At 42.8% G+C, this 12312-nt stretch overlaps 2 protein-coding genes across 36 annotated transcripts in view; one reads left to right on the top strand and one right to left on the bottom strand.

Moving 5' to 3' along the window:
• Ttc19 (tetratricopeptide repeat domain 19) overlaps positions 1 to 12312 on the top strand; it is a 52717-nt gene that overhangs the window by 24496 nt on the left and 15909 nt on the right. The window contains exons 8-10 of one of the 2 annotated variants that reach the window (XM_075992219.1): positions 1797 to 1951; positions 3496 to 3658; positions 4458 to 6863. In XM_075992219.1, the coding sequence (XP_075848334.1) occupies positions 1797 to 1951; positions 3496 to 3658; positions 4458 to 4591 (452 nt within the window). In that variant the 3' untranslated portion in view covers positions 4592 to 6863. Of the gene's footprint in view, positions 1 to 1796; positions 1952 to 3495; positions 3659 to 4457; positions 6864 to 12312 lie in introns of those variants that run through there. The other variant, XM_075992218.1, reaches the window with a different exon arrangement.
• The window catches only part of Ncor1 (nuclear receptor corepressor 1), a 151501-nt gene continuing 145099 nt past the window's right edge, over positions 5911 to 12312 (bottom strand). For 32 of the 34 annotated variants that reach the window (XM_075992178.1, XM_075992177.1, XM_075992174.1 and 29 more), the window contains 4 exons: positions 12110 to 12163; positions 11677 to 11898; positions 10070 to 10246; positions 5911 to 8418 (listed from right to left, as the gene is read on the bottom strand). In XM_075992178.1, the coding sequence (XP_075848293.1) occupies positions 8231 to 8418; positions 10070 to 10246; positions 11677 to 11898; positions 12110 to 12163 (641 nt within the window). In that variant the 3' untranslated portion in view covers positions 5911 to 8230. The remainder of the gene's footprint in view (positions 8419 to 10069; positions 10247 to 11676; positions 11899 to 12109; positions 12164 to 12312) is intronic. The other 2 variants (XM_075992182.1, XM_075992188.1) reach the window with 1 other exon arrangement.

Here is a 12312-nt window from a genome sequence, read left to right as displayed (position 1 = left end):
GGTTATAGGTGTGTGCTACCAAACCTGGACTGTGCTGTGCTGGGGTTATAGGTGTGTGCTACCAAACCTGGACTGGACTGTGCTGGGGTTATAGGTGTGTGCTACCAAACCTGGACTGGACTGTGCTGGGGTTATAGGTGTGTGCTACCAAACCTGGACTGGACTGTGCTGGGGTTATAGGTGTGTGCTACCAAACCTGGACTGTGCTGTGCTGGGGTTATAGGTGTGTGCTACCAAACCTGGACTGGACTGTGCTGGGGTTATAGGTGTGTGCTACCAAACCTGGACTGTGCTGTGCTGGGGTTATAGGTGTGTGCTACCAAACCTGGACTGGACTGTGCTGGGGTTATAGGTGTGTGCTACCAAACCTGGACTGGACTGTGCTGGGGTTATAGGTGTGTGCTACCAAACCTGGACTGGACTGTGCTGGGGTTATAGGTGTGTGCTACCAAACCTGGACTGTGCTGTGCTGGGGTTATAGGTGTGTGCTACCAAACCTGGACTGGACTGTGCTGGGGTTATAGGTGTGTGCTACCAAACCTGGACTGTGCTGTGCTGGGGTTATAGGTGTGTGCTACCAAACCTGGACTGGACTGTGCTGGGGTTATAGGTGTGTGCTACCAAACCTGGACTGGACTGTGCTGGGGTCGAACCCAGGGCTTCATGAGCTCTAGCCTTGCCCTCAAAGTTGGTATTGACCTTTTATGATTAAGCAAAACAAAATTATTTTAGATTTCTGCCTTTTAAACTATAATTATTTCATTATTCTGACTATGACTATGCTCATCCATCATAGCTTCATTGTTTTCTTTGAGCGCTCTCTTCAGGAACTGGTAATGGTGTTACTTAGTTACATAGTATTTTTAAAGCTTTGTAGCCATTTGTAAATTTCCTGAAAACCTTAAAAGATGAAGGAATGCTAGCTCTGCTGGTAATTTAATTAGACATCTTCAGGGGGTAGCAGACAGTTTTCTTACCTAAAATTACCTAAGCCATAGCTGGTTGGTCATGCCTGTAGTCTTTATCCTTGGAAGGCTGAGGCAGGAAGATTGATGGAAATTTGAGGCCAGCGTAGGCCATCGGAAATAAACAAAACAAAACATAAAACCCATGGCTCCAAGTTCTTTGTGGACTTTGACTCATTCTCACTCATGGGCTTTCGACATTTTTTTGAGGTCTTGTAACTGGGCCCTGATTTCTAGATCTACGGCCTTGTGCTCTTCAGGTGGATCAGGTGTGAAGTTTGTAGTCAGTTCTGTCGGTGCCCAGCCCCTATTCTTTGAAAATTGGATTATGTCCTTTAAATCTGGCTTGAGACTAAATTTGACTTGTGACCATTACAGAATTCCGAGTATTCTTGGTTTCTTACAGCAGTTTTTCTTATATTCTAATTTTTATTGTTCTTTTTATTTATTGTTGTCATTCTACTTTAAATCTATCCTAATCATCATTTATTTTCTTTTGAATCACAATTTCTCCCTGTAACAGCCCTGACTGTCCTGGAACTCACTCTGTAGACCAGGCTGGCTTTGAACTCACAAAGATCTGTCTGCCTTTGCCTTCCAAGTGCTGAGATTAAAGGTGTGCACCACCAAGCTCAACTACTTAATCTTTTCTGATTACTAGTTACCAATTTAAAATATTCAATATTTGAATAGATGTGTGAACTCTTTGATCCTGTAGTGAGGACTGAAGCATTCAGTGGAGTCTTGTGGCCACAGTGAAGTAGATTGGCTTCTTTTGTCACCTTTGTAAATAATGATTACGTTCTCACGATGCCTTTCTTCCTCTCTTAGTGGAAGAGAAAGCCAATACCTACCTTCTCCTTGGCATGTGCTTGGACTCTTGTGCACGCTATCTGCTATTCTCCAGGCAGCTGTCACAGGCACAAAGAATGTATGAAAAAGCCCTGCAGATTTGTCAAGAGATACAAGGAGAAAGACACCCACAGGTAAAGGAGGAAGGCCATTCTGAGGAATAGTGTGTGTAAGCCAGGCCTGGTGGTGCAGCTTTGAAGATGGGCCTTAAGGTCACAGGCTCAAGGCTGTGGCCAAATTAGTGAGATCCCATGTTAAAAGGAGAAAGAGACAAAGGGTTGGGAAGAGTGGTAGAGAGCTTGCCTAGCATCGGTGAGGCTCTAGATTCAGAGCCTAGGATCAGTTACCAGTGCGGCCAGGCTGAACAGTGGTGAGGTTTACATGCAGTCCGCTCACTTTCTTTCCACCAGCTCACCGGCTCACTATTCCCAGCCACTACTTGTTTCAAGGAGGGTTTGATATTGTTGGTCAGTCACTGGCTCTTTGTAGACCCTTTTATATGAGCCATGGTGGTTTACACAGCAGTCTTTATACAGGACAGGTCTAACCAAGTGTGTGCTTTCAAAGCTTCAGAATATGCAGTCTCATGTTTCACAGGGGCCATAGACTCCTAGTGAGAACCTTTTTTTTTTTTCCCCTCCTGGTGCTGTGGAGTAGACCCAGGGGCTTTGTACATGGGCAAGTGCTCTACCCCTGACCTGAATCTCCGCACACCAATTAGAAGCAGTACCATAGCCAGACTGTGGTGGCACACACCTTTAATCCTAGCACTTGGGAGGCAGAAGCAGGTGGATCTCTGTGAGTTCGAGGCCAGCCTGGTCTACAGAGCTAGTTCCAGGATAGGCTTCAAAACCACAGAGAAACCCTGTCTTTAAAAACCAAAACCAAACAAGAAGCAGTACCATAACCACTACATTACAGAACTTTCTTCCATATCAGTCAGAACCTTGTAAGTAAATGTTAGTTAATATATGAGTATCTTTGCCTCCTGTGTTACTATGGAAGGTGAGGAAATAGGAACTTTAATTTTTTTTTATTTTTGGCAGGACTAGGGATTAAACCTAGGGTCTCATAAATTCAAGGCAAGGGTTCTACCACTGATCCATGGCTATAGTCCTTAAAAATTAACTTTTAAGACCACTATTACAGAACTTTATATGGTTTTTCAAAGCAGGCAAAACAAAGCCTTGTTAGAATACTAAATGCAGAATTTAGATCATCTCTTCTTCTGGCAAAATACATTCTTCAGCTAAAGAGTAGATGCCTTGTCTGAATGTCTGCAGCCCACCATATAGAACAAATGAGACTGAACATGGAATATTTAGGACTTAATTCAGATAGCCTGAATGAAATTTGGAGCACCAGCTACCTTTTTCTCGGTTTCAAAGTCCAGGTGATGTGTTTCTCCAGGGGTGGCGGTTGTGGCAGGAACGCTGCTGAGATGCAGGGAGGCACAGATACACTCCCCAGTGCTGCCTCCCACCCCTGCTCTAAGTCCACAACCTTCCAGAGCAGAGTGTGGGTCAACAGGTGCCTGCAGTTTGCCCCCTCTAATTCTGAGGAATCCTTATAAAGGATAAAGGTGAAGACTGTGTCTGTGGGTACAGTGTTCCAACCTTCAGGTTAATGTTCTGTGTTGGTGTATTTGTAAAGAAAAGGATGCTTTTTCTTCTCCTAGACCATTGTGCTGATGAGTGACTTGGCTACTACTCTGGATGCACAGGGCCACTTTGAGGATGCCTACATTTATATGCAGAAGGCGTCAGATCTGGCAAGAGAGATCAATCACCCTGAGCTGCACATGGTGCTCAGCAATCTGGCTGCCATCTTGATACACAGAGGTAGGTAGAGCGGAAACAGACTGCCTTCTCAGAAAGGCATTGCTGGACTTTGAAGTGAAACAATTTTGGGGAGGGCAAATGGCAATGAAGAAAACCCTAAATCAATGGTTCTCAAACTGTTGTCACTCTGTTGGAAACATCCCTTTACAGGATCACCTGAGACTACCAGAAAACACAGATTTACATCACAAATCAGCAGCAAAATTACAGTTAGAAAGTAGAAGTAATTTTGTTGTTGGGGGTCACCACATAAGGAATTAGGAAGGTTGAGAGCCGCTGCCCTGGGTTAAAAGGTTGGCTAAATAAGGGCAGAAAATGCATTTGTTTTAATGTACTATTTTGCTTACTTCACACAATTTCCACAACTCTGCACGACACCGTGAAGGTAGAGAATACTTTGCAGGCTCAGGTTCTGTCTCTGTAGTACTTTACAGACTTACATTGTTTTCACAGGTACAATTCCTCAGTGCTCTGAAGCCTCAATATGATACAGCATTGTTTCCTGTTAGTCCATATTACTCAGGTTTCCATAAACTTGGGGTTATTGCCTCTGTTGCATACACAATTGTGAAATCTTTGCCCGAGGGAAAGGCCACCATCATAAAGGGCACTAGTGATTCCACAGCACTAAGCACCTAGAGCTGACACCTACTCTAGCTGTAATTCTCAAAACCAGTTGTCAGTACACATGATGAGACAGCCCCCAGTAAACCAAACACACATCCTCACCAAGAGTGGGTTCTCTTTAGTCACTCTGAAAACACATATTTTCTTCTCCCCTTTCTTTGGGTTATTTTAGAACGATACACACAAGCAAAAGAGATCTTCCAGGAAGCACTGAAGCAAGCAGAGCTGAAAAGAGATGAGGTTTCTGTACAGCACATCAGGGAAGAATTGGCTGAGCTGTCAAGAAAAAGTAGACTTTTGACCTAATTTTGTTAAGCTATGTAAGTTCATTTTGTTGTAGAGAGGGTGATCTCTGGTAGCCCAAAGGAGTGATGTTCTTCTGTGTCTGAATCTCAAGCGGTGGTGTGAATCATTGTTGGAATTCAGCTTTCTTCAACTCAACCTCGCTGAAGGACAAGTATACACTGCCACTTTTATTTCTAAATTTAGTTTACTTTGAGATGGGCCTCCAACTTGGAGTCCTCCTGCCTCAGTCCCCCAAGTGCTGGGACTGTGCCTGGCCCTACTTGTGTGTGTAAAGTTGCAGCAGCTTCTACCCTGTACTGACAGTAACTTACGAGAGCTTGGTGTGAAGTGCCACTTCCCAGTGCAGCGTGAGAGAGGCCGTCCATCTGGTCCGTGAAAACTGTAGACTCTTAGGTGGCCACATTCTCCACGGTGTGGTCATTATACTTTCCCTAAGATTTTGGTTCCTGCTTTCTCTTCTCTATCCATTTCTGGCAAACAACTTACTTGTCTGATGGCACAGGAAGATTTTGGTGAGTTATTTTATAGTCTTTTAATGAAGCGTTGCAAAATTTAGTCAGTATGGGGGAGATAATAATTCTAGTTGGCCTCCAGTAAGCAGCATTCACTTCTGAAGTGGAAATTAGGCACTTTGTCACCTGTCTGGGCAGTGGGCTTCCTTTACAGCCAGTCCCACGGTATGCCGAGCTGAACCCGGTAACAATACTGACAGCACTGATGCATGCCGTTGGCAGTGTGGAACCACTGACCTGGATCCTATTTAGCAGCACTGGTTATTTTGCAATCTCTGTATTCACGCCTGTTAAGTGGGAAACCAATTAGATTCTTGGTCTGATGACTTGAATCTACTATCAGGCATTAAAAAACTTAGTCACTGCCTCAGAGTACACACATACACGATACACAATTGGATGCCTTTACCTCTACAGCCTGGCAGATGTCCATTGCCTGAGAGAGAAAAAATAGGTTTTCTGGGTGCCCTGAAGGAACAGGTGGTGTTGGCATCCCGGTGGAGGTTGGTGACGTGAGCAGGACGGGGCAATGGGCTTTTGGTTCCTATGTTTGTACTGGGAGAATCTTCATAATAAACTAGAGGCCATACAATATTGTATGTATTCTAATAATCTTTGAATCATAGAAAAATAACTGAGTTATAACTGAGTTACTAAAAGGAAAACCCTAAGGCCCAGGTCCTCAGAAGTAAACCAGAATTCTATGTTGTGCAGGGGAGTTCTGACATTTCCATCTGTGCTCATTTACTTACCACTTACTCCCCAGCTAATGTGATCCCATCAGTGAAGAATAACAAGAGATTTCAGTCACTTTTTGCTTTGAGAATGTTTTACTATTTCATAATTCCAGAGTTACCAAAAGTAAAGTCTTAGGATTTTTAATCCTCTGTGGTGATCCACCTCCTGGTCCTGTGGTGTGGCTGGGAGACTGTAGTTCTCAGATAGACGGTCCAAGGTGCATGTTCCCGGAGCACTCATTTGCACTGTTATAAAAAAGGCAGTGAGACAGAGGGACTGATCTCCTTTTACTGATTACAACTTTAAACAATTTACATTTAATTTCATTTGAACTACACCATGTTACTGGAGTTGTCAGGGCATAAGGGTATGTAAGACAGAATCACAGCATATGAAAATTTAAAGTGTAGTATAAAATTTCTCACTAAATAGACTGGAAAATTGGCAGAATATTACCTCTACTGGAAGACCTTGATTTAGTTGTATGTGCATGTGTTATATAGTGTTGGCCCACAAAAAATGCTATGCTACACTTTGACTTGTGCCTGCTTCCTCCCTTAGTCTCACAGTAAGGCGTACCTCTCCCTCTCTAGGTAAACTCTGAGGATTCTGTTCTAGTTGTTTTGAACTAGGAAATTATACTGGATGTCATGTAGTATTGTGGTGAGCATGGGACAGTCTTCTAGGCTGATGTATCCTAAACTGAACCCAACCTGGAACGGGTCAGTCCTCATCATCATTTATGACTTACTAAGTTCTAGGCTATTACTGGAACTTTGGGTGTGTGGGGGGGGGGGGAGCTTTAATCAAACTTTAGTCTTATGTTCATGACTATTGTAAAGGTACACTTTGGACACTTGCAAACTTTACAGGTGATAAGAATTCTGTCTCATTGTAGCTTTGGCTGACCCAGAACTCACCTTGTAATCCAGGCTAGCCTTATACTTTTAGTGATTTGCCTGCTTCTGCTTCCCAAGTGCTGAGATTAAAGGTGTACGCTACCATGCATGGCTAAAGTTTAAGATCTCAAATGTCTGTCTTTATTACTTGCTAAGTTATATGGGCAAATTTGAGCCTGTGTCTCCATCTATAAAAACAAAGGGGGGTGGGGATTAGAAACCAGTGGTCCAGATGCTAAGCGGGGTTCAGGCAGTGGTTTTCGAGACTTTCTCCTGTCTAGTTCTCAGTGGCATTATCCCCAAACCACTAAGTGTCTGTATGCAGTGGAAGAAGCATGTACACCATGATAAAGCTGTGTGAAAACAAATCTAAAAACACACCAAGTAATTTTTAATAAAAACATGATCCTCCAGTACCATAATTTAAAAATTCAGTCTTTAAATTACTTGCACCTTGAAAACACTTTACTCGTGTTCTGTAGAAGCAGAGTAGGCGCTGATGCAGATAGGAAAGGACTTGTGTTCATTGGTTAGTTCAGGATGCAGCATAAAACAAGCCTGGAAGACCAAGGTTCTGTACAGATTGTTATCTTTTTAACTCAGCCAGATATGTATCAAAGAAAAGTAAAGTTTCTTGTTTGAAACCTGAGACACGAAGACTCTGAAGTCACAAATGATGTACTGTAGCTATGGACAGGATAGTCAAATTTATTTCAGAACAAAAGCTTTGTTGGGCTGCATCAAATGCAGAATACTTAGGGGCATGGTTAAATTACCAGTGTGCATAAACATTGAGGTATGCCTCAAATAAGCCTTTAAACTTTAAACTGAACTCTAACATACCCATGCAGTAAGTTTGTTTTCAGTGCTACTAATGACAGCAAAGCCTGCACTGGAAACTCACAATGACGCTCTGCGCTCCTGCCCTGTGACCTCATTCAGCCTTTATGACAGGGTATGTGGTAAAAACCTAAACATTTCCACAAGATTTACTTGGGAAAGTTGAATTTAGAGGAAACGAAATACAATGCCCATGACAGCCAGTACTGTATAACTGTGCTGTGTGAGGTTGTTTAGAAGGCTGGGGTTAAAAAGATAGACAAAAAAATTTAAAAAATTACCCCCAATGTTGATGTGCTGATTTAAATTTAAGTACACCAGATACTACAGCAAGGGGGATACACTGCAAAAAGGTTCTATTTACAGAAGAGTGATTTAAAGACATCATGGTTTCCTTTACAAACAGGAATTGTCCACTTTAAAAAAAACTCTACACTTAACCCTCCCCTGTTATAATCCATTGAATTGCCTGTAGTAGAGGCAGGGTGGTTTTGTTTTTTTCCCATTTGATTTTCCAAATGAATTTCCATCATTTCTTCTTCATCTGTGGCCCTGGCTCTCCTGAGAAGTCTTGGGCACAAATCATAGGAGGGCAGAATTTTTTTAATCTGCAATTAAAATCAGAGCCAGAGTTTCTTCCTATGCACAGGTCAGTCGTCACTGTCAGACAGTGTCTCATATTGCGCTGAGAGCAGCGGGGCAGGTTCCCGCTCCCAGATGCGGTTCTGTTGATGAGGAGCTGCTTGGTTGATGGCAGACGGGGCACACGCAATTGGTGTTGGGGGTGTGCTGCTGAGCATCCGCAGGGTCAGAGGGTTGTAGGGGAACTGAGTAGAACCTGACAAAAGGAAAATGAGATTTTTAGTGTCATTAGCGTCCAATGCGATATTCACAGGATGGAACAGAGCAGGAGTATTACAGTAAATGGTCTTGTGATGCCTTGATTGGTTTAATTCTCAAAAGAATAAATAACACAAGTAACCACATGGGTAGGGATAAGAAGTCTGTGCTATCTCATCATGGATCTCCACGGGGAATCCAGATAGAGAGCTCTAACTGGAGGAGCCTAACGACACGAGTAACTTCCCAGTAGAAATGCAGTGCTCAGCACATGGCGAGTGCCCAGGAGCTGTGCCAGGCTGTGTGACCTTTCTGCAGTCTCACTAGGCTGACTTAAATGTGTACGAGATTTAAAACTGGACACATTAACAAGAACACCATTTTCTTTTCCATTTCTAGATTGCTTAATTGTTCTTTCCCCATAGTTCCTCCTATCATTGTAAGCCATAAAGCATGCATTTTATCAAGTCCTCTAATATCTAATAAAAAAATTATTTCCCTAAAATAATGGAACAAAGGAGGTAGGAAAACCGCTGGGTGAAGGAAAGCGAGAAGGGTGTGAGCAGGGGACGAAGACAACCAGTGGGAGGGGCCCAGGCAGGAAAGGAGAACAAAGTACACATTTGTGTGACGATGCAATGACCTAACACTGTTGTACGCTGACCTACCCACTAATGTGTGCATTGCTTCCCTGGGAGATTTCTAATGCATAAGCCTTTTACACATGGCAACAGAGGTTTAAAAGACAGAGACCTTGAAGTGTATAGATACAATAACTATGGAATTGTTAGGCATGCAGGAGAAGGTCTCATTTCAGATTTGGGGGTGGGGAATGCATAAGGGAAAAAAAACATAATTCAGTCTCTAAAATCGACAGCAGATATGCCCATTTTATTTTTTAATCTTCCTTTCAAAAACATGGTTATTTTTTAAAACATATTTAATTCTTGTTTGTATTGTGTATGATATGTGTTGGGCATGCTTGTGCCATAATGTAGGTGGAGGTCAAAGGACACTTTTAGGGAAATGATTCTCCTCTGCCACTTTTATGTAGGTGGATTAAACTCAGGCCATTAGGCCTGCAGTTACTTTACAGTAAAGACATTTCATCATCTCACTGACCTGCTATAGTTATGTTTTTAAAAGCTCTCACACATATGCATGTGAGACATTTGTGGAGATGTAAACCTACAGGCTTTTGTTACAACATTGTGTTTCCTAGTTTGGATTCTGATTTCTTCGTAAAAAGCTAAACATGAGAGACATTTTGGGTGACATTTCATCTGGATAAAGTTCACGGAAGAGCTGAATCCAGACTTATTTGCAATTCCTGGTTACCAACTAGCATAGTACAGAGATGGCAATGTATGGATCACATAAATATAAATGGTCTTATGAAAAGTAGATCCAAGTAATGATAGAGAAAACTACAGTTCTGCTGGGCAGTGGTAGTATTCAGGAGCCAGAGGCAGGCGAATCTGTGTGAGCTTGAGAGCCAGAGCTACACAGAGAAACCCTGTCTCAAACGCACACACATGAAAGGAAGGGAAGGAAGAGAAGGAAGCCATAACATCGAATTCACAAGCAGGTAACATTAACAAAGTACTGACACAAAATGAATCTCGTTTTTATCAGTCAACACTCCCCACCTGTTGAAGAGGGCCTGTCTTCCCAGGCCCATCCTGGTGTCTGCCTGTGGTAATCACCTTCTGAATGTACAGAGGAGACTGAAGAAGGCCGCTCAGTTCCTAAGTAGCTTTGCCCAGGAATAGGAGATTTAGACTTCCGGCTATTTGATTTGTTGATCAGTTTTGGTTTGCATACTCCTGAAAGTGAAATTCAAGTTACTATATTAACTACTGATAAATAATTTAACTTCTCAGTGACAGCAACAGTGCCTACCGAAATGCTGGTTATAATGCCAATTGAAAAACCATAGTGGCAGCACGAAGGATCCTGTGCTCAACTAAAGTCGGAGCGGTCTGTAAGGCACATCATCCTATAAACTTAAGAATGTGGTAACGAAGGATACCCTGCTGGCCTCAGTGTAGGTAATGGTAATAAACATCTGCTTCCCCTTGCCCCTGCCTCCACCTCAATTTAAAGAAGCAAGTAGAGGACTTAGGCCACTGGAAGTAAAGGATAGGCCATAGCAGATACTCTTCAAGTCTCACCGGCTCTTTCTAGTTCCTCCAATGACTGGGCTCTATGACTAAATATTAAATTAAGAAGCCATTTAGCACATTTTCTCTCAGCCCCAGCAGTTTTACCCTACCCCAATTGTACACAACCAGTATCATTTTTTTAAAATATTTATTTATTTATTATGTATACAATGTTCTGTCTGTGTGTATGTCTGCAGGCCAGAAGAGGGCACCAGACCTCATTACAGATGGTTGTGAGCCACCATGTGGTTGCTGGGAATTGAACTCAGGACCTTTGGAAGAGCAGGCAATGCTCTTAACTACTGAGCCATCTCTCCAGCCCCAACCAGTATCATTTTAACCGCCTATAGTTGCCAAGAAAAACACAAATATACAACCAATAAAAATTGGAAGAGCAGAATTAATACTTCACTTTTCTAGAATAATGAGTTGATATTGTCCAAAGGTACTATGTCTAAGTTATAGGGGAGGGAGACGCAAACACTGAACATTCATTGCTTTTCCCCTTTCCTTTGCCACAGAATTTTACCTGAAAAGAGGGAACAACCATATGAGGTAACTTGATATAAATACTCTTCCTGTTGGCTTGATTTATAGGTTGTAAACCATCTCAGACCAATATGTATCTTGTGTTTGCAAAAGACTTGTTGAGTAATTCCCATCCATCCAATGGCTTTGTAGGTTCAAACATCTTTTTGTCTGAGGTGTGTGGAGTAGGGATGCAGGTATCAGTGTTTCCTTCTGTCCTGCTGGTTCTAGGGATCAAGCCCAGGTGGGTAGCACTGGTGGCCCATGCCTTTGCCATTGTGGGGTTTTGCTCCCTTTCTGTGGTTTCTTCTGCGATGACTTACAGCTACACTGAGATTTGGCCATATTTATTAGGACAGTAAATGACATAGCAAAACACTAACACTGGGGCTGGAGAGATGATGCAGTGGTTATTAAGAGCACTTGTGACTCTTGCCCAGGACCCCAGATTAAATTCCTGGCACCCAAATGGTGGTAACTCCACTTCCAGTGGATTCAACAACACCCTCTTCCAGCACAGGAGTTCTCAGTGATCCAACAGAGCATTGAACCAAACACCTTACCTGAATGAGGTGATGGGTCCCCTTCATCTCTCCGTGTCTCACTGCTGGTCACAACTGAGGTGCTGGCACTACCAGACACAACTCCCACAGGCTGGGGCATGACCACACCATGGTCTTCTACTTTATCATCGAAACTTCCCATGAGAGCCTTTCTGATGATGTCTTCTAGACCAAGATTACTGGCAGGATCGGCAAAAGAATGGCTTCTTGAGCTAACTGCACCTGAGGAGACAAGGCAGTGTGTACTGCTGCTTGTTTCTGAGGCAGATCATAGCAAAGGGAAACAGAGAAAATCTGGGCTCTCCAGCTTGGTGAAGTTCAGCATTCAGACACCTGGCACAATGCTGAGAAAGCTCACAGTGAGATGCAGTACTCGGTGTCCTCCCTACTGTTTCTTTGTAGTGCTCAGTCTTCAAGGATTTAGAACTCTTACCTGATGTTGTAACTGCTGGCAGATTGAAGATCTCAGTTCCTGGCTGGGCAGCTGCTGTATTCAAACAAATCTTGAGGTTAATTGAGATGAGATAATCATGATACAAAGTCTCAAGAAATTCTAGAATAAAATTAACCCTTTGATTTTCTACATTTCATTTATGTGGAAATGAGATGAAAATACCTTTCTTGAGGCTGGAGAAT

Source organism: Microtus pennsylvanicus, chromosome 11 (assembly GCF_037038515.1).
Source record: "Microtus pennsylvanicus isolate mMicPen1 chromosome 11, mMicPen1.hap1, whole genome shotgun sequence".
Taxonomy (NCBI): domain Eukaryota; kingdom Metazoa; phylum Chordata; class Mammalia; order Rodentia; family Cricetidae; genus Microtus; species Microtus pennsylvanicus.
Note: the sequence above shows the minus strand (reverse complement) of the source record. Positions and strands in the feature narration are given on the sequence as shown.